The 18,598-nt window shown below is 52.0% G+C and overlaps 10 protein-coding genes across 10 annotated transcripts; 7 read left to right on the top strand and 3 right to left on the bottom strand.

Annotated features, from left to right (window-relative positions):
* The first annotated feature begins 371 nt into the window (after positions 1–371).
* Positions 372–2,953, top strand: BJX67DRAFT_315551 (aminotransferase-like domain-containing protein). The gene is made up of 5 exons (XM_071027228.1): positions 372–661; positions 721–757; positions 810–884; positions 943–1,997; positions 2,054–2,953. Exons 1-5 carry the CDS (start codon positions 509–511, stop codon positions 2,309–2,311), a joined length of 1,578 nt encoding a protein of 525 aa, XP_070880997.1. The 5' UTR covers positions 372–508; the 3' UTR covers positions 2,312–2,953.
* Positions 2,468–3,447, bottom strand: BJX67DRAFT_315659 (uncharacterized protein). The gene is made up of 2 exons (XM_071027229.1): positions 3,286–3,447; positions 2,468–3,159 (listed from the first exon to the last, which is right to left on the bottom strand). The coding sequence occupies exons 1-2, from the start codon at positions 3,298–3,300 to the stop codon at positions 2,680–2,682; spliced, it is 495 nt and encodes a 164-aa protein (XP_070880996.1). The 5' UTR covers positions 3,301–3,447; the 3' UTR covers positions 2,468–2,679.
* A 988-nt stretch (positions 3,448–4,435) lies between these two features.
* Positions 4,436–6,672, bottom strand: BJX67DRAFT_367245 (urea carboxylase-associated family protein). The gene is made up of 2 exons (XM_071030500.1): positions 5,489–6,672; positions 4,436–5,261 (listed from the first exon to the last, which is right to left on the bottom strand). The coding sequence occupies exons 1-2, from the start codon at positions 6,228–6,230 to the stop codon at positions 5,062–5,064; spliced, it is 942 nt and encodes a 313-aa protein (XP_070880995.1). The 5' UTR covers positions 6,231–6,672; the 3' UTR covers positions 4,436–5,061.
* A 31-nt stretch (positions 6,673–6,703) lies between these two features.
* Positions 6,704–10,851, top strand: BJX67DRAFT_315457 (GTPase BMS1). The gene is made up of 4 exons (XM_071027227.1): positions 6,704–6,899; positions 6,983–7,053; positions 7,115–7,204; positions 7,264–10,851. The coding sequence occupies exons 1-4, from the start codon at positions 6,842–6,844 to the stop codon at positions 10,558–10,560; spliced, it is 3,516 nt and encodes a 1,171-aa protein (XP_070880994.1). The 5' UTR covers positions 6,704–6,841; the 3' UTR covers positions 10,561–10,851.
* Positions 10,852–11,125: 274 nt separating this feature from the next.
* On the bottom strand, positions 11,126–11,589 carry BJX67DRAFT_367239 (uncharacterized protein). Its single transcript, XM_071030499.1, has 2 exons — positions 11,433–11,589; positions 11,126–11,345 (listed from the first exon to the last, which is right to left on the bottom strand). The coding sequence occupies exons 1-2, from the start codon at positions 11,458–11,460 to the stop codon at positions 11,164–11,166; spliced, it is 210 nt and encodes a 69-aa protein (XP_070880993.1). The 5' UTR covers positions 11,461–11,589; the 3' UTR covers positions 11,126–11,163.
* Positions 11,573–12,789, top strand: BJX67DRAFT_367238 (uncharacterized protein). Its single transcript, XM_071030498.1, has 2 exons — positions 11,573–11,718; positions 11,776–12,789. The coding sequence occupies exons 1-2, from the start codon at positions 11,655–11,657 to the stop codon at positions 12,072–12,074; spliced, it is 363 nt and encodes a 120-aa protein (XP_070880992.1). The 5' UTR covers positions 11,573–11,654; the 3' UTR covers positions 12,075–12,789.
* A 403-nt stretch (positions 12,790–13,192) lies between these two features.
* Positions 13,193–13,953, top strand: BJX67DRAFT_315421 (uncharacterized protein). Its single transcript, XM_071027225.1, has one exon. It carries the CDS (start codon positions 13,326–13,328, stop codon positions 13,803–13,805), a length of 480 nt encoding a protein of 159 aa, XP_070880991.1. The 5' UTR covers positions 13,193–13,325; the 3' UTR covers positions 13,806–13,953.
* Positions 13,857–15,033, top strand: BJX67DRAFT_367237 (uncharacterized protein). The gene is made up of 2 exons (XM_071030497.1): positions 13,857–14,919; positions 15,011–15,033. The coding sequence occupies exon 1, from the start codon at positions 14,103–14,105 to the stop codon at positions 14,739–14,741; it is 639 nt and encodes a 212-aa protein (XP_070880990.1). The 5' UTR covers positions 13,857–14,102; the 3' UTR covers positions 14,742–14,919; positions 15,011–15,033.
* A 128-nt stretch (positions 15,034–15,161) lies between these two features.
* On the top strand, positions 15,162–15,659 carry BJX67DRAFT_375589 (putative lactoylglutathione lyase (Glo1); the record flags this gene model as incomplete). The annotated part of the gene is made up of 2 exons (XM_071031717.1): positions 15,162–15,398; positions 15,525–15,659. The coding sequence occupies 2 exons, from the start codon at positions 15,162–15,164 to the stop codon at positions 15,657–15,659; spliced, it is 372 nt and encodes a 123-aa protein (XP_070880989.1).
* An 805-nt stretch (positions 15,660–16,464) lies between these two features.
* Positions 16,465–17,949, top strand: BJX67DRAFT_315409 (uncharacterized protein). The gene is made up of 3 exons (XM_071027224.1): positions 16,465–16,599; positions 16,674–16,792; positions 16,867–17,949. The coding sequence occupies exons 2-3, from the start codon at positions 16,739–16,741 to the stop codon at positions 17,722–17,724; spliced, it is 912 nt and encodes a 303-aa protein (XP_070880988.1). The 5' UTR covers positions 16,465–16,599; positions 16,674–16,738; the 3' UTR covers positions 17,725–17,949.
* The last annotated feature ends 649 nt before the right edge of the window (positions 17,950–18,598 follow it).

Below are 18,598 nucleotides of genomic sequence, written 5' to 3'. Positions count from 1 at the left end.
ATTGTAATGGAATAATCATATAGATGCAAGTACAGAGAAGGAATTATCACGACCTCACACTCCATTGGTGCCCCAGGAGAGCGCAGGAACGGTGGCTTCAACCCCTCTGTATGCGTATTTCAATACGCTCAATCCGTGTGCCAAACCCACCGATCCACGACCTCACGCCCTGCAGTGACATTGTTGCACGAAGGGACGAACCAAAGCTCGCGCTGCCGTCTCCAATTAGATAACGGAAACTCCGCTCACGATCCAAGGACCCGTGGACGCGGGCTCGATTCCTCTTTCCTGGAGTGGTCCGCAGCGCCAGTGCTCGGTTGAACATAAAAGATGGCGGTCAACCAGAGAACCGTCCTCGACCTCCGCCAGAACCGATCCTCTCTCTCTCGAAAAAAAAAGGATCGTGACATTACTTGCGGCTTGCAATTCTAAGTTCTCGTCTTTCGGCTGAGAAGCAACGGGCGCAGATTACCTTGCCCACGACTTCTGCTGGACGCACTCTAGGAAAATGACTCCGCCAGCGGCTTTGGATGTCGATACCATCGGCAATGGCGTGCCGAAGCCATTGACCGTCGATGCTATCCCGGCTGTGAGGGCGCAGAGTGCAAAGATGCCCGGTGGTGTTGCGCCTTCCACTAGCAGCGATATGTTCAAGAGTCCTGTGAGTTTGACCTGCGTTTTGGTTGCGGGAGCGGGAATCTAATCCGTATTGTGGCTTAGGCCTGCTACACGAAGCCGAAGGCGAAGAGGTGGGATCGTAAGTTTTCGGACAGGCTACTTCGTTTCATAATCGCTCAAACATGCTCTAGATATTCTGTCGGCCGAAGCGAAATCTCGCAAGAGTTCTACCTTGAAGGGGGCTGCGAAGTATCTGGGGACTCCAGGTACGACGAGCTGAGTTATAAACGCAATGATAGTGGCTAACACAGTTCTCGATTGAAGGCCTCATTTCCCTAGGCGGCGGACTCCCCTCTCCCGAATACTTCCCGTTCGAAGAGCTCTCCGTCAAAGTTCCCACTCCACCGGGGTTCTCGCCTGGCACCACGCGTCTGACCGCCGGGAAACATGACATTCGCGAGGGAAAGAGTTTGTATGATCTCGAGGTTGCTCTGAACTACGGACAATCCAGCGGAGCGCCGCAATTACTCAGATTCGTGACGGAACACACCGAGCTTATCCACAACCCCCCTTATTCCGACTGGCAATGCTGTTTAACGCCAGGCAGCACTTACGCCTGGGACACGGCCCTCCGGCTGCTCTGCGAGAAGGGCGATTATCTCTTGATGGAAGAGTATACCTTCTCTAGCGCACAGGAGACCGTCCTCCCGCTGGGGGTGAAAGTCGCTCACGTCAAGATGGACGAACAAGGCCTTTTGCCAGAGTCGCTCGACGATGTTATGAGCAACTGGGACGAGGCGTCTCGCGGCGCCCGCAAGCCTTCTGTGCTCTATACTATCCCAACGGGCCAGAACCCCACCGGCGCCACCCAGTCTTTCGAGCGACGCAAGGAAGTCTACAAGGTTGCGCAAAAACACGACATCTACATCGTCGAAGATGAACCTTATTACTTCCTGCAAATGCAGCCATACACCGGGGCCAACTCTGAGCCCGTACCCCCTCCTGCCACCCACGACGAGTTCCTCAAGTCTCTCATCCCGTCATATCTCAGCATTGACGTCGACGGCCGTGTCCTCCGCATGGAATCGTTCTCCAAGGTCCTATCTCCCGGTGCCCGTACCGGCTGGGTTGTTGCTTCCGAGCAAATCATCGAACGCGTTTACAGGAACACCGAAGTCTCGGCTCAGCACCCCAGCGGGTTCTCCCAGCTGATCTTCTTCAAACTCCTCGACGAACAATGGGGCCACAGTGGATACCTCGACTGGTTGATCAACCTGCGCATGCAGTACACGAGCCGCAGAGATATAATAGTACACGCCTGCGAGGACCATCTCCCACGTGAAGTCACTAGCTGGATCGCCCCCGCAGCGGGCATGTTCGTAAGTCGTCCGCCTAATATCATATTATATTAACGTGCCGCAACTAACACCCGCAGCACTGGATCGAAATCGACTGGAAGAAACACCCTGAGCTTACGGCTGGCAAGACCCACGACGCCATCGAGGAGGCTCTCTTTACCGCTGCGGTTGATAGCGGCGTCCTGATCTCGCGAGGAAGCTGGTTCAAGGCGGACGGCCGCACCGAGGACAGGATGTTCTTCCGCGCGACGTTTGCGGCTGCCAGTGAGGAGAACATCATCGAGGCGATTAGGCGGTTTGGCGCCGCCGTGCGGGCTGAGTTTAAGCTTCCATGAGTTTGTACGCTTTAATAAGAACATGTTCGTGATGAGCTTGGCGAGTGGTTCTAGAGATTTAGATACCAGAAGCACGCATAATCCAGTGTATCTAGAAATTCTGATCATCGCGGTTACCTGCTAATACTGCGGGGCTGCGCCTAGACTCGGAAGACCACCTTGACTGATACAACGCAACTGAGCCTTTCCTTTCGCCGACTCACCTGCGTCGTCCTTGTATTTGGGAACACCCAGTGCGAAATCGGTAGTTAACATACAACGCAAGCTGTTGCCTCCACTTGCTCGACTCAACTCAAACCACGTACTCCCCTCCCTTCTCAAGCAAAACATAAATGTAAAAGAATCATATTCGTAACTCGTACATTTCCTCAACTCTCGTCGTCACAGCCATTTATAGCTCTCGACAGAGAATAGGCGCGCAACCCAGTGTATACACGGCCGTCTCCCGCCTCCCGCCTCCGATCACTGCGTCTTGACCTCCCCATCCTGCTCGACATGAATATGTTCGCTAGCCTGGAGCGTGTCCACGTGGTCGGGCGGGTACTCGACACTAGAAGGCGCGTGTTAGCCTGGCCGAGAGTCGCCTTACCTCGCCTCGCCTCGCCATTCCAGAACCCGAGGAACATTGGAATAAATAGGTAGGTCTCCAGGAGAGGTTTGAATGAGGGTGGGAGCGTGGGGGGCGGGGGGGCAGGACATACGTAAATCCCTTGATCAGGGTATATTCGTGCTTGATTGTCCCGCCTAATCTGACGGCCTGCTCTTTGGCTCTTGAGGAAAACAGCGGCTGTTAGTTCGGAGTTCGAGGTGTTTGGAGAGGAGGGGGGAAGTGTGAGCGGTTCAGCCGACTGGACTTACTTGTCTAGTTCCTCGCGGGGAGAATCTTTCTTTAGCGTGACCTGGATGCACCGGGGTTATTGATTAGGTTGGTGTTGATTTGGGGTTAGACGGTGAAAGGGAGGGGAGAGACGAACGTTGTAAAGAGGCATGTTTACTTTTACCGGTTTGCGATTGCGAGATGGGTGGTTGGCGGGGGTTTGTTTGTGGATGGAGTGTTGTTTTGGTGGTGGATCGTCGATACGTAGGAGGAGGTAGGAGACTTCAGCCAAGTTGAGGGGTGGGCAGGCGGCGGGATTTATATGGGTTGCCTTTCCGGGAGGGGTGACTCAATACCGAAAGGCTGGTGATTAGCCTGCGATAAGAGAGGGCCACCACGACATTCTGATAAGGAAGTTGCAATGCCATCTCTGGGGGACTGGGTCCTCCAGCTGTCAAGGACTTGTTTATCCCCCTTCCGGCCCTCTAATCCTTGAAACGCTTACGAGACGGTGGTAGTGACCGTACGAGATGGGTGATTTACGGCTCGGATGTCTCTTCCCGGCCCTTCGCAGAGACTCATAACGGGATGACTTTCGATACCCTGATGCCTGCGCAAAGCTGTCCATCGTCCTGCTCAAGTGGCCGTTTGGCAGATGACGTATTTGGTGAAAAGCGGGGCAAGTGACGAGGGGGATATCGGACCGACTTGGAGCCGCCTGCTGGAGGCCGACCATTTCCTCGGCCATGAGCCGTTCTTGGTTCCCTCTCGCTAAAATGCTGAGAGAGACGGATAGAGGAGAAATAATAACTTTTTTGCTTCTTTGTTGTGATGTAACACTCGTAGGACGGGAGGATGCACGTACCTTAGTTCGTCCTTCACAGTAAAGGAAATTCTCCAATCAACAGGCGGAACCGTGTGGCGCGCTGTCTTGCACACTCCACAGAAAATGGCGTATTCCGGTGGATATTCTGGGTGTCACAGTGGTAGGCTACCAGAATTATACCATGACCCCTTCTAGGACTTATACTACTGGATATCCTGGGCTTAGTTCCCTTTAACCAGCTTCCTTGCTTTCATGAGTTTGGTATATAGATTAGTCGACCGAAGTTGACTGTTGCGTTGAAGGACGGGGCTAACTTTGACGACATAGTGTCGCATTTTTTGCTATAGGCTCTGAATGTCTACGGCTGATGCTGACCCTTAGGGTTGTACATATTACGGTGTCCCTTCGCGGCATGGCTATTCTCCTCCTCCCACCTCCCAGAATCTATTTCATGTAGCTCCCAGGGCCCTGACAGAGTACTGTAAAGGAGAGGACATCTTGGTCGCAGCACAGTGAGAGTAATCCACAAACCCGTCTAACTGTGTATTTCAACCCTCCCAAGAGTTGCGTCGACCCCTCGGTCCCAAGAGGCATTGCTCGCCCCAGTATTTGCGTGGGGGATTATCGTTACCATGATAAACGAGCAAGAATTGACGCTGCGTGGCATCGGCGCAGAAAGGAAAATTAGAATATGGTTAATCAAAAACCGGATGTACTGACATATGGTTGATTTTGGCATGACAGGACCCAGGAACTCGGGCGTCTTTCACGGAGGCCGCAGAAATAACAAGTAATACCTTGCAGTCAGTGACCTCATGCTATGATGATACAGAGTGGCATCTTAGGTAAGACCGGAGGTGAACTTGTTGGCAAATAAGACATATGGGGGCATTTGGTGGATGGAGAATGTCGTGGGGATGAGGAAGAGAGAACCTTGGAAGGGAAAATAAAAAGAAAGAAAGGAAAAGGGATTGAGAGTGGGTGACGCGTCGAGGTATCATGCTTCAAGGGACGGAGTGAACCCTATCCTGGGCGCCTGCCCACCAGTCCAAACGGAGTAACAACCTGGGTGTACAGTCTGGGTTGACATCACGTCTTTTAGAGTATTCACACCCCCACAAATCCTGACCCACCATCCTGGCGCTGAGGCATCTTCATGCCATGAAGCCCGGTATATTTAGGGCGCTCGAACGCACTCCATCCGTCCAGGGCCTTGGGGTCTGTGATCTTATAGATTTCCACTCCCAGAGGACGAGTAGTAGCTTCCATATTTTCTGTCTTTTCCCAGCCCCAATTCGACAAGTCACCTATCAAAGCAGCCATCAGCCATTAGTATCTCATCCAATGGGGAAAGTTCAGGTTTCGGAGCACCGGCCGGACACCTTCACCTCGGCACTCGGTAAGTGTGGGGTATACCACGTGATATATGGCCAACCACAGCGTTCAGAAGCGTGGGGAGCCGCAACTCAAACTGGTTTAGAGCCGGGCGCCAAGCCTTCTGGTTCGCAGCGAGAGAAAAACTGGTTTGACATACCTCCAGGGCAGGTTGAAAGCGCGCAAATGATGTCGTCCGCCTCGACAAAGAACTCGAAATAATCGCCACGTCTTGCTGGAGATGCCTCCATAAAGTACTTGCCCTCATCATCCAACCCTGTTACCTGAAATACATTGATAACATCATGCACATCCAGCTCAGTCAACCCGTACGGTGCGACTGCGCGGGTAAGATTCGAATGGCAGTGGAAATCGAACGATTCTCCACCCATGAGCAGGTTCACATAGCCATCACACCTCGTCCCTAATAAATCATGGCAGAGGCCGCCGGACGGGGTCTTCTTGAAACCAGCTCCGGGTCGTTTCTTGCCGTCGGTATCTAAAACCTCATGCAGCTGGCCGCCTGCAAGGGAATCGCCAGTGATGGAGACGAGAGGCCGCAGATAGGGCAGATTGGACCAAAGGCGGTCACCGACAGACACGTGGGAAGCGTGAATCTGACGTGTGCGTGCGGCCCACATGCGTTCCCGGGGGTTTTTTGCGTTCCAGATGTTAAGGTCCCCAACTTGGGGCCCTTCCGGCGTTGTCAAACGGCAAATGTGGCCCGCTGGGACAACCCAAGCATGGCCTGAACAGGGCCGGATGATAAACGAAGACACGAGCTGTCGCTTTGCGGGATCAGAGGCGGTCTCGGAAATATTCCTGTAAACCTGAGAAGTGGCATAAATATTGGAGCCTGGAGGGGCCGTGTATGCAGGAGGAGGTCGGCGTGCAGAAGTCATCTCTGGCTTCCAGTTGGTCGCTCAGTTGCTGTGCAAATTGCCTTCGCCGTTGGAGGGGTGTTGAAGAGATCGAAGTGCTTGCTTCCTTCGCATTTGCGAAGATAGAGGGCCTTTTGTCTTTTGTGCCTTACCCCACTTGAATTAATAATACCAGCCTCTTGTCTTTGGAGTCTGCCAGTGGTGACTTGCAGTTGTGGTTTGACCGGCCCGGTTACGAGCGGGGCGAGCGATCCCCATAGCTGATGGCAAATACGCGGCAATAAGACGAAGATACAATTTGGATGAAAGAGGAAAGAGAGCAAAACCTGCAGAAATACTACTTCGAAACCATTGAAAAGGCCGAAGTCTGCAGCATCATCTGTTTTATGATGCGAGGGGGAGTCGCCTTCAGATCACATGATATCGGAAGCCCTTTGAATGATCTTATCAGTATCTGATGCCTGAGGCAATGAGAAAGAAATTACTCGGTGATACGAATTTCCGGCCCGACGAAAAAAGAAATGGCGTTGAGCTTCATTGAGGAGGACGGCTGGTGTCGACAGTCTCTGCGAAGCTCTTCTTGGCTTGAGGGAGAATTAGCTTCTCGAGGTTTTTGACCTCTGTTCTGCATCATGGAGCAGCAAGCAAACAGGGCTCACCGGGCCACGAAGGAGAAGAAGAAATATGATGGTCAGTAGAAATTGGTCGATTGTCGCGCCATCCGGCGATATGCTATCTTGAGACGAATTGCTTACAGTGACCTCGTACATTAGGGCCGAACCCCAAAGCGTTTGCGTTCTCGAATCCGGGGAAAGGAAACAAGGCGGGCGCAAGATCTCACGATGTATGGCTGCACATTCCCGAAGCAATACTTCACCAAGCAAGCTGATATCTGTGGCGTCTAGATTAAAGAAAAGCGACTGCATGTACCTTTAGTTGATCGTCTGCCTGAAGAAGCCCCGCCGCTTGTTGTTGCTGTTGTTGGTCCTCCAGGTGTAGGTTCACATTTATCTCACATTTGGGGATTGCGGAGGCTAACAGTGTCTTCGCATAGGTCGGGAAGACGACACTCATTAAATCCTTGATCCGCCGATATACCAAGCAAACACTCAGCACACCGAACGGACCGCTAACGGTAGTAACGTCCAAGCGACGACGCCTCACTTTCCTAGAATGCCCTTCCGACTCCCTCGCCAGCGCAATCGATGTGGCCAAGATTGCAGATATTGTCCTCTTAATGATCGATGGCAACTACGGATTCGAGATGGAGACGATGGAGTTCCTCAACGTTCTCGCCTCTAGTGGCATGCCTGGCAATGTTTTCGGCATCCTTACGCATTTGGATCTTTTCAAGAAACAGAGTACGCTACGAGCTGCTAAGAAACGCCTAAAGCATCGATTTTGGAGCGAGCTGTACAACGGCGCGAAGCTTTTCTACCTTTCGGGTGTGATAAATGGTCGCTACCCTGATCGTGAGGTGCACAATCTCTCTCGTTTCCTTTCCGTCATGAAGAACCCCCGGCCGTTAGTGTGGCGTAACTCCCACCCCTACGCCCTCGCAGACCGTTTTCTGGATATCACCCCACCGACACAGATTGAAGAAGACCCGAAATGTGATCGAACTGTGGCACTCTACGGTTACCTAAGGGGCACGAATTTCCCTGCACAAGGAGCACGCGTACATGTACCCGGGGTTGGCGATCTGACGGTATCTGGCATTGAGGCCCTTCCAGACCCTTGCCCAACCCCTTACATGGATCAGCAGATAGCGAAAACGACGGGGAAGTCAAGCAAGCGCAGACTGGGCGAGAAGCAGAAGCTACTTTTTGCGCCCATGTCTGATGTTGGAGGAGTCTTGGTCGATAAAGACGCTGTCTACATTGATGTGAAGACCTCTAATTTCAATAGGGAAGACGATGAAGACGTGGATCAGGACCGTGGATTGGGCGAACAATTAGTCATCAGCCTGCAGGGCGAGCGAAGACTCTTGGGCGAGGCAGACAGCGGTGTCCGCCTCTTCAGTGGCGGAGAGGCAATCAAACAGGCGGAAGATGAAGATGGCACAACTGGAAGAAAGCAAAAGAGACAAGTACGGTTTGCCGGAGAGGATGACAATGAGAACATCTCCGACGAGGACGAGGGATTTGAAAGCGGGGAGGAGGAAGATGACGATGTCCTAGAAGATGCTAGTGACGACGACGGAGCGGAGCTGGATGTTTCCGCACCCCCGGACTTCGAAGCCAGCTTCAAAGAACGACAAAATGGGACCACTTCCCGGAACGAGTCGGATATTGCGTTTGCCGATAGTGATTCAGATCTTGGCTCCGTATCCTCTGTGGAGGATCAAATTCTTGAAAGCGACGTGGAGGATGAGGATTTGAACGAGGAGGATGATGATGGAAATCTCCGTTGGAAGGAAAATATGCTCGCCAATGCCAAGTCACTTCGTGCCAAGCGTCCAAGATTTCGCATTACGGATCTTTCGCGTCTTATGTACGATGAGTCAATCACACCGGCTGAAGTGCTACAACAGTGGCGTGGTGAACAAGATGTTGACGATGCCCCTGAGGAGGATGACGAAGATAATTTTTTCAAAAAAACCAACGTCGAGCAGGAGGAGCAGTCTGAGTATCGCACTGTTCCAGAGTTTGACTATGAGAAGCTGGAACAGAAGTGGCAAGACGAAGAAATGATTGAATCGTTGCGAAGCCGCTTTGCGTCCGCGAGGATGTCTGGTGCGGGCGATGATGATGACTCGGCTGTTGAAGATGCCTTTGACGAGGACGACGAAGGGGATGGGGCGTTTGAAGATCTTGAGACAGGCGAAGTGTTTGATGGGATTGAAGAGGATGAGAATAACGAAGACGATTCCAAAAATGATGACCCCGAGGATCTGGAAGCCGAGCGTGCGCGAAATGCGAAGAAGAAAGAAGAACTGAGGCTTCGATTCGAAGAGGAAGACCGCGAGGGATTCGCCAACTCAAAGGACAATTCACGGCAAGACGGCGCTGAACCCGACGAAGAATTTGGCGAGGATGAGTGGTACGACGCGCAGAAGGCGAAACTTCAGAAGCAGGCTGACATCAACCGCGCGGAATTCGAAACATTGGACCCCACTTCGAGGGCTCGGGCAGAGGGCTTCAAGGCTGGAACATATGCTCGTATTGTGCTCGAGAAAGTCCCGTGCGAGTTCGCTACGAAGTTCAATCCTCGATTCCCCATCGTCGTTGGCGGGCTAGCACCCACTGAGGACCGCTTCGGGTATGTTCAAATTCGAATCAAGCGACATCGCTGGCACAAGAAGATCCTGAAGAGCAACGACCCCCTAATATTCTCTCTCGGTTGGCGCCGGTTCCAAACCCTCCCAATTTATAGCACATCGGACAGCCGGACACGCAACCGCATGCTTAAATACTCACCGGAGCACATGCATTGTTTCGGCACATTCTATGGCCCACTTGTTGCCCCCAACACCGGGTTCTGCTGTGTCCAGTCTCTCTCAAACAAGAATCCTGGCTTCCGGATAGCAGCCACGGGTGTGGTGTTGAGCGTGGATGAGCACACAGAAATTGTGAAGAAGCTTAAGCTCACCGGTGTTCCGTACAAGATCTTCAAGAACACTGCCTTTATCAAGGACATGTTCAATTCGTCCCTTGAGATCGCCAAGTTTGAAGGAGCGGCTATTCGGACGGTATCCGGCATCCGAGGCCAGATCAAACGGGCTTTGAGCAAACCCGATGGCTACTTCCGTGCCACATTCGAAGACAAGATCCTCATGAGTGACATCGTTTTCTTACGCGCATGGTACCCCATCAAGCCCCATCGCTTCTATAACCCTGTTACCAATCTCCTCGATCTGAACGAAGGTGAATCGAGCGACACCGGGTGGCGGGGTATGCGGCTCACGGGGGAAGTTCGTCGTGAAAAGGGTATTCCGACGCCATTGAACAAGGACTCAGCGTATCGCCCGATTGAGCGGCCTGAGCGTCACTTCAACCCCCTCCGTGTCCCCCGACAGCTGGCCGCGGAACTCCCCTTCAAGTCGCAGATCACTCGCATGAAAGCGCGGAAGGACAAAACTTATCTGCAGAAGCGTGCAGTGGTGCTCGGGGGCGAGGAGAAGAAGGCCCGGGACCTCATGCAGAAGCTCAACACCTTGCGAAATGAAAAGCAAGCGAAGCGTGCCGCGAAACAGGAAGAACGCAGGAAGGTCTACCGTGCGAAGGTCGCGAACAGCCTGGAGAAGAAGGCGGAGAGGGAGAAGAGGGAGCGCGATGAGTACTGGCGAAAAGAGGGCAAGAAGCGAAAGAATCAGGAGGGTGAGGGTGGTGGAGGGAAGAGACGTAGGTAGTGAGGGTCCACGGTTCAATGACTTTGCTGGTCTATTGCCTATATATCCGCTGTTAGGGCTATTTTCGTAGGCATAAGTGGCATGATACATGGCGTTTAAAACCCAGGGATACTGGGGATACTACAAACATAACGAGTTCTACACCATACAGTCGAAACTTTCAACAGAATCTGATTAACCATGGGATCTATCCTGATGGATATGAATACCCCGACGGTCGAATACCAGGCATGCCGGATAATTGGCTCTGATTAATTTTGCCAAACGAAAAGCTTCACAAGAAAACACATAGACTGGCTCTCTACTATTCAGACTGCCTACATCGTCTCCAGTCGCTGCTCTCCATGGCCCGCAACCGCCTCACCCAATGTGGGGGGACCCATAGTAAGTCAGTAAAGCTGATGAGGGCAGCGACGACGGTGGCCAGTGTCATGGCTGCCTCTGAGGCAACTTCTTACATACCAGTAAAATATGCATATCACGGGGGTTTCTATGTTTGTCATATTTACAGGACGGCGGGACCGCACCAAGCAACGGTCGTGCTGTCTTGGTTGCAGTCTTTTCAGTCCTGTGCAGAGGCCTACTTCTTGTACTTGAGGACATTTAATCCAACAGAAGTGTAACCATTAAAGAGCAAAGAAGAAGCAGAAGAAAGAGAAGAAAAGCAAGATGCTGGCAAAACGTCACGAAATAGAAGTCGAACGCGATCCTATTTCTCCCGGCTATTTCGCTTCTGTTTCTTTTGATCTGTGCCCGTGCTATTAATATTAATATTACTTTGTTTGGTATGTCTACATATTTTCTTTTTCTATATGAAGATTTCTTCATGTGTTAGGTATCTCTGCATGCTGATTCAAGCAAGCGTGCTGCAGAGGAGGGTAACTGCTTCACATTGCACATCCATATTTGAGTCTGGTGGAAAGCAGCGGTGGAAGCAATTTTAAAATGGCCAAGATTTCTCTCCAGCTCTCAAAAGACAGGATAAGTATTCTCTACTTCTCTTCTGTCTGTACTTGGACAACAGTGTCTGTCTCTCATTTCTCGTATCACAGTAAACGTCTACGCCGGGTTACCTTAGGACCAACCAGATCAGAATGGCAGCTCCCTCCAATGCCGACCGCATCATTGTTGGTCTCGATTATGGGACCACCGGGACAGGTAGAGAGGATCTTGTTTCTTAGAGCGACTCCATACTAACTTAGACACCTTGTCTAGCCGTCGCCTTTAGTAAACCGAACCGGAGAGGCTATAAGGTTCCCCGCATCTATAAGGCCTGGACCTCTCGCGGAGGTTGTTGTAAAGTTCCTTCCGTCATTGCATACGAAGAGGAGAACAACTTCCCGCGTGCATGGGGCTTCAAAGTTCCAGCTGATAGCGTGGACTGTGCCTGGACCAAACTTCTCCTCGATGGGGATTCGCCTCTAACCGAACATGACGACGATGCGATTTCGGACGCTTGGAGTCACGATATCAGGACAGAAAGTGGTGGAGGGTATAGGCCGGGAGCGTTGTAAGTACTCAAAATTCGGGTGGTGATTCGGATTTGGACTGAGGGAACGGGAGGATATCAATGATGTCTGTTGAGTGCGACCGCCAACGGCAACTGTCCCTGATATGGAATGTGATGTTGATGTTGATGATATCTAAAGGTCTGAAGTAAACATTGATAACATTGCTGGAGGCTAGAATGAGCAATCTATTTCGCATGGCGGCAACATCTAACCAAGACAAAACAAGGATATCAGTGTTGAGAAGCTCGGTTGACAGACATTCACTACCCACTCCTCATCCATTGTTCCCATCAAGGTGAGTCTTTAAAATACACATGTGATATATACCCAACCCCATCTCCCTCCGACTCCGACGGACACAGCACATAGCACGACGTTCCCGAAAATACCCTTCGCGGGCCACACTGATCAGTCTCGGCAAACCGACTCCACCGGGTCATGGTGCCACGGGGTGACGATGCCGAAGAAACACGCCGCCGCCAACCCGCCGAGAACACTGCAACGCGACCAAGACCCAGGTTGCCAAGAGGGGCTGCGAGAAGTGAATGGCAGCGCAGGTGACTGCGCTGCGTATGGAAGCTGTGATTCAACTACGGTATGAGTGATGCAAATCACAGGCGAGTGTCAGTTTAACGACGGTGACAAGGCACTTACTAAGCCTGATACCCCAGGCCTTCTTCACGTGACCGCGCCACGGGACGCGTCGGTCGATCGTCCGTGTCTGCGTTGTTGGTGACCGCCGACAACGTGCAGACGAAACGACAACCTGCTTCTTGAGCATTGGAGAGCGTTCTGTTGTGACTTCTCTCCTCCCATGTCCCCGTTAGTGGTTTCAACATGTTTTGAGAATTTTCCCTGTCCCCTTTAAGTCTCAATTCCCGACCCATGAGTGCACGGCCAAGTGGAGACAAGTGGTTTGGGTTGATGCTTCGTCCGTCCGAGGACCCGTCGTAACCTCTCAAGGGCATGTCCCTTGCAGCGAACCGCATTGAACAATATTCCGGTCTGGGTTCTGAGGCTCAATTGCTTCGCTATAACCTTGTATCTACGTCGGATGTTCCCGCCCTTCGACCTGGCGAATGCCGAGCTACCTACCATATCGCTGAAGAGTACTGGTAACCTTCAAGACCGAGGGGGTAGACCTCTCGCGGCGCGCGAGTGAGAACTTAAGGTTGTCTTTGTGAGCTGCCTGGCTTGGAAGAATTACGCCGGCCGTTCTGGGACGGAATAGCCACAACTACCATCCCGATAATTATGAGCGGCTCGCTGGAGATGGATGGAGACAATAGTGTCTACAATCCGAAGTCTCCCCCGCTGCAGAATCGCCTTGAGACTCATCCAAATTCCTACCGGTGTGACAACATAGTGAACGAGATAGCGCGTTCCCCGGGCACTCATGCTGCAAAACGGAAGCAACATTTGACTTTGGATGCGGCGTTAGGTCCTCTCGGTTCTCAAAAAGGGCAACGAGACTCTCCGGGTTTACCTGCGGAAGGGAATCCTTCACCGGAATATAATCAGCAAAAAGGAAATGGGAGTGACGCGCGCCAGGGAAAGCCCGATCACGTTCGCAGGCCCTCCACTAACCCACCGACCGTCCAACCCCTGCTAGGCTTGGACGAAATCCGACGGCGGCGCTCTAGAAGCATTGGCTCTGGTATACGCGACCCCAGAATTGCTGCCGTAGGTCTTTCCTATCCCCTCATATTTCTAAAGTTATTGATTGCCATATAGTTGTCCGTCCAGCTGCGCACGCGTTTATCTTATGCTGCGGCTAAGGTGGAGAAAAAATGGCACTCACACACTACCCAGTATCAGCAACCAGAAAGCCTGCTCCGACACCGCTCTTCGACCCCGATATTTGACACACAAACTCCGCTTCGGACAGAACAACCAACGGCCGAGATCGAAGGGCAACGTTTAGATGCATCCGAGCATTACCCACCTGGAGTCCCCATCCAACCATCCCCAATAAGCATAGCGGATGGTGTGTACCCTCCTTCACAGCCTGATCCCCAAAATCGCTCCGGGATGTCTTCGTCAGAAGAACGATCAGCTCCTCCAGCACTTGCCCCGCCTGCGGACATTGATTCGGGCCGTGCAAACGGGCAACGTCGTCGCCCAAATCCAAACATCCCCACCGGCGCTTCACGATACTCACCCTTCCCTTTGCATCGACGCGACTGCTCCCAACAAGAGCTTCGGGCCGACGCAGATGTCGTCCTGGTGCCAGAAACGCCACCACTTCGTCCTGTAGCCCACCACACTATAACGCCGCACGGTGGGTACCCTGAAAACTCGCAAAGCTCTTCGATGGAGCAGGATGCCATTGAGACGCTGCTGTTTATGTCTAGCCCTGGGACTTCCGGGTATCATTCAAATTCTCAAAACTCACACTACAACCTCGATACCATGAATCTTGACGACACCGCCAGGCAGAATGTGCAAAGACTTGAACCGTTTGGAGGCAGCCAAACTCGCAGCTGTATACCTGATCAGGCTACGAATCTTGAAAGGCAGGCCGGTGACGAGATTGACATGATGCTGGACCAAATGAGTAGTGACAGCGAGGATGATAATGATTGTACCCCGACTCAGTTGACACGGAGTCGGACGGATCGGCGAGTGGTAGAATCAACGGTGAGAAAGGATTTTCTATCCGGCACATAAAAGACGAAGTCCATGCGGTCCAGACACTTGACTCCGCTTGCGGTGTTTCAATTCAGGCACGCGATTCGCATCTTCACTTGAGGTTAGGGCATGCTCCTGATGACACCGCTCATTATGAGCTTCCTCGCAGGCCGTACAATCATCTCGTCAGGCCCGAGAGTCCTGTGGATAGCCCCACGTAGGGTCACCCGTGGTCGTGGTAGAAGTACTCCCTTCTCCCCCGGCTTGTCCTGGCGTCTCGCGTCTGACTACCTTATTCCTTTGGCTAGAAACGCGAACCTCTGGGGGGTATATCCATCGCCGGTGGTCCGCTCAAGGGCAAGCCAAGCCGACAATTCGTCCATACTGTTATCTTGAGTACTGCAAGGAGTCAAGCACCGCAAGAAAACTCACTCTCAAAATTAGTAATTCACACCTTCCATGTCACCATTCGAACTTGGACCCTTCCTCCTGGGTGGGCGCAACACTACTCGTGACTCGCAGCAGACCCTCCCCTTCTACATCAATCTCATTGGTATGCGCCCGGTTTTTGCCATGAACACCGAACCGTTAACCATCTACTATCTCCGCTACCCATCCACTCCAGAAGACCGCGCTGACCTCCCCGGGTGGTCCGCCCACCTCGCGAATCGCCGCATTCTCCCCCAAGCCCTAGGCGTGCTCGAACTATACCGCATCCACGAGTCGGACTGCTGACGGGGTTACGAGATCTCAACGGGAAATGCGCCGCCCAATCTACTCTGAGTAGCGTTGGGACATCTGGACGTCCGCGCCGCGGTTGAGCGGCTCCGGAACGTGGATGTGCCCGTCATCAAGGATTTGGGGGTTACGAGTCATGAGAGTGTGCCACTGAGTTCGTGGGAGGAAAAATGCGGCGTGGGCTTCGGCAAAATCCATTCAGTTATAAGCTATATCTGATCAGAGTGCGTTTGTGGCTGACCCGGTGAGACCCCGACCTTATTCTGAACCCTTCCTCTGACGCACATGGTTGCTCCACGTGTAGCACGACATTGTCGAACTGCTCTAAGAGTGAAATAGAATGGATACACCGTGGAGCTTGTCCCCAAGAACATATACTAGAGTACATGGCCATGTCAAGGGAACGCTGCGTGATGGAAATTCTCGAATCGTGTCTGAATTTATTTGGACGCCGCTTAGAACTGCTTGTTAGATTAGCGATAATCTAACCATCTATACTCTCTAACCCCATCCCGACGAAAAAGAGAAACCCAAAAAGAAAGATGCCCGCGGCAGCCGCCCGGCCCGTACGGGACTCCCACCCCGTCATTGCTACTCATTGGAATGGTATTGGCTGTTCAATCGTCTCTTCCCCGATCAGCAAGTCACCAGCAAAGGCAGCGAATTTTACGATATCCGGCATCTGGCTAATAGAGACTCGGATCTCACATCGAAGCTTGAACTTCTCCGTCTCACCTCCCCCGTGCTTTTGCATTTCCTCCTAGCTCTCGCATGAGTCACATTCCTGAGCCTGCAGGAAGTGTTCATTTTGTGTTCGTCAAAAAGTAGGCAAACAAAAAGGTTGTACCACAGTTCCCAACATGGCATGGAAAGGTCAATCTTTACTCACTAATTTCTAGTCTAAGTAGTATCTGGTTGAGCTTCTGCAGCGCTGGGACATATTAATTTTCATCGACTGTTCAGCAATTCCATCGTTCTCTCTATTTTGGGAACAAAGAATTGGAAATAGGCCTGGAAGCCACTTATTTTCTAGTGCTGAGAGGCTTATCTTAATCTGTTTGGCAACGTCTCTGGTTCTTTGTTTCCAATCCACAGTGCGAGGCGCTGAAACCGGACGATCAAACAAACGAACCCTGTCGCGAGCGCATAAAAAAGCTGCGTATGTATCTTTCCATCTATCTGATGTGCTCACTGCTTCGGATACATGCACTCGCTAATTCACCGCTTCAACAGTTCGCATTCTAAACAGTCGTCGACATTACCTGCAAGTCTGCCCGAACCTCGGACTAGCAGCATAGATGCCAAAGGCAAAGGCGAAGATTTCCACGACCAAAGCTGTCGTCGGCGCCAAAGCAAGTATCCAATCCCCTCTCAGAACCCCTTTTGGCTCGCGGGTATTCCGTCTTATTGACCGCCGCCACCTCAGACGTTGCAACACCCCGAAGAGAAAACTGCCGTGAGTAAGTGCGCCCAGGACAGGGTCCCCCCAGAACCCGGACTGGTTCCTTCGCAAGCGGACAAGGAAGGCTCCAGTGTCCGTAAGGACCGCCTTATCAAAGAGTTATCCCGCCAGCTCGAGGAAGCACAGGAGAATTACGATAAACTCCTGGAAAAGTATAAGGCAAGCGAAGTTCTTGACAAGGACAAAGAGATCAGAGATCTTTCCGACAAGCTCAGCGAAGCCAATAAGAAATACGATCATCTCAACGGTAGGTTCAGGATATGCCGCAATTCCAACTATATTTTTGGGTCAGGTTTTCCGGCATGTTGGGGCGGCTCTGATGGTACCACGTGGGGCCGAGACTTCAGGGGCTCTTGCTTCGAGGCGAGTCACTGGGCAATTTCATACGGATTGAACCAGATCGAAGAGATGGAGAAGATTTCAAGGAACGATAAGAATTATGTTATCAGCTGCCTCAAGGGATATTTTGTGCAGGCAGACTTCGACCATCTTATCGCACGCTTTCCCGAGCCAGCTCGCTATATCGCTCCCGAGATATTGCTTACCATGCTTGTTGTCAAAGACCTTGTCGAGAGATTCTACACGAATTCGCTCTGGTATCTCGGGCTGGACCCGGTAGGGGCAAAGAAAGACAAGCAGAAAATTCAACAGCAGGAAGAATTTGCAAACAGCCTGTATGCTCTTGACCAGAGGTTTGAAAAAGGCGTGTTATTTTCTCAGCGTCTTCGATCACCCAAACAGCTCATGATTACTTATAGCCAATCCCGGGCTCTACGAACTCTGGAGAGTGACCACCTGCCGGCTCGTGAACATATACGATGACAGGACCCGCGGGCAGAAACTACGAGTTCGGCGAGCAGACAAGCGAGTACCGCGCATCCCGAATCCGGTCCATGGTCTCCGAGATCCTCTCCACGAATCCAGTGCAATTACTCCTGAAGGAACCCTTGAAAATCAAATCAGGCGATCAGCCGTACGACCACCTGCTCGGACTCTACGAGAGAACCGCGCAGGATGCCATACACCTGTCATTCTGGGATGTGGAATCTAGAATATACACGCTTGACACGATAAGCTCTACGTTCGACCGCGCCTCCCCGAGCATGAGAGCGGCTTGGCCGCATTTCCACCACAAAGAGGACCCTCGCTTAGATGGCAAGCAGATTCTGGGGCTGCTCGTCCCTGGTCTGTTTATACATGGTGTTAGATTTGGAGCTATCCGTGACTATGATATCCCTGAGGTGGGAGTGTGGTAGGAGAGTGTTCATGTTATGGTGGAAGAAACGGACCCCCCCTGCAGAGAGTACCCCCGCAAAATAGGCCACTTACAGTGTTCGGCTGTGGCTGCCCTCTCAATGCTGAAAAATCTCGGTTATGTTTCTTTCGTTTCTGCTATCTCGTGTCCTTACATGATCTTTTGTTTTCTTTCGGCTCTTCCCTGTTTTCATCGCTGTTCGCTGTTGTTCTCTCCAAGGTTGCCTTTAAGGTTGAAAAGAAAAAACACCCTATCTGCTAGAACTCACATACTCAAGTGCCCCTTCCATACCACTGCGTCTTTTCAATCTATCCCATCCCACCCAGCCCTTCACAGGGCTGAACATCCCAGCAGGGGCAGATCCCACCGTCTCAAGTATCATTTCACCCACCTCCCAAAACCAACCCTCCTCTCGACTCCCCCATTCAATAGTGATAGTAC

The sequence above is a fragment of the Aspergillus lucknowensis genome (assembly GCF_044049455.1).
Source record: "Aspergillus lucknowensis strain CBS 449.75 chromosome Unknown BJX67scaffold_75, whole genome shotgun sequence".
NCBI classification, from domain to species: Eukaryota; Fungi; Ascomycota; class Eurotiomycetes; order Eurotiales; family Aspergillaceae; genus Aspergillus; species Aspergillus lucknowensis.
Note: the sequence above shows the minus strand (reverse complement) of the source record. Positions and strands in the feature narration are given on the sequence as shown.

What these genes read in the sequence shown, in the direction of transcription:
- BJX67DRAFT_367245 (XM_071030500.1), bottom strand. Translation starts at nt 6,230, where the DNA reads ATGACTTCTGCACGCCGACCTCCTCCTGCATACACGGCCCCTCCAGGC. An exon ending in GCTTTCAACCTGCCCTGGAG is followed by an intron (nt 5,262 to 5,488) that starts GTATGTCAAACC and finishes CTGCTTTGATAG; the next exon opens with GTGACTTGTCGAATTGGGGC.
- BJX67DRAFT_315421 (XM_071027225.1), top strand. Translation starts at nt 13,326, where the DNA reads ATGAGCGGCTCGCTGGAGATGGATGGAGACAATAGTGTCTACAATCCG.
- BJX67DRAFT_315409 (XM_071027224.1), top strand. Translation starts at nt 16,739, where the DNA reads ATGCCAAAGGCAAAGGCGAAGATTTCCACGACCAAAGCTGTCGTCGGC. An exon ending in AAGCTGTCGTCGGCGCCAAA is followed by an intron (nt 16,793 to 16,866) that starts GCAAGTATCCAA and finishes CCGCCACCTCAG; the next exon opens with ACGTTGCAACACCCCGAAGA.
- BJX67DRAFT_315551 (XM_071027228.1), top strand. Translation starts at nt 509, where the DNA reads ATGACTCCGCCAGCGGCTTTGGATGTCGATACCATCGGCAATGGCGTG. An exon ending in GCGATATGTTCAAGAGTCCT is followed by an intron (nt 662 to 720) that starts GTGAGTTTGACC and finishes ATTGTGGCTTAG; the next exon opens with GCCTGCTACACGAAGCCGAA. An exon ending in GAAGTATCTGGGGACTCCAG is followed by an intron (nt 885 to 942) that starts GTACGACGAGCT and finishes TCTCGATTGAAG; the next exon opens with GCCTCATTTCCCTAGGCGGC.
- BJX67DRAFT_367239 (XM_071030499.1), bottom strand. Translation starts at nt 11,460, where the DNA reads ATGTGCAATGTGAAGCAGTTACCCTCCT. An exon ending in TGTGAAGCAGTTACCCTCCT is followed by an intron (nt 11,346 to 11,432) that starts CTGCAGCACGCT and finishes ATGTAGACATAC; the next exon opens with CAAACAAAGTAATATTAATA.
- BJX67DRAFT_367237 (XM_071030497.1), top strand. Translation starts at nt 14,103, where the DNA reads ATGTCTTCGTCAGAAGAACGATCAGCTCCTCCAGCACTTGCCCCGCCT.
- BJX67DRAFT_315457 (XM_071027227.1), top strand. Translation starts at nt 6,842, where the DNA reads ATGGAGCAGCAAGCAAACAGGGCTCACCGGGCCACGAAGGAGAAGAAG. An exon ending in GGAGAAGAAGAAATATGATG is followed by an intron (nt 6,900 to 6,982) that starts GTCAGTAGAAAT and finishes CTCGTACATTAG; the next exon opens with GGCCGAACCCCAAAGCGTTT. An exon ending in CGGGCGCAAGATCTCACGAT is followed by an intron (nt 7,054 to 7,114) that starts GTATGGCTGCAC and finishes TGTGGCGTCTAG; the next exon opens with ATTAAAGAAAAGCGACTGCA.
- BJX67DRAFT_367238 (XM_071030498.1), top strand. Translation starts at nt 11,655, where the DNA reads ATGGCAGCTCCCTCCAATGCCGACCGCATCATTGTTGGTCTCGATTAT. An exon ending in TTATGGGACCACCGGGACAG is followed by an intron (nt 11,719 to 11,775) that starts GTAGAGAGGATC and finishes CACCTTGTCTAG; the next exon opens with CCGTCGCCTTTAGTAAACCG.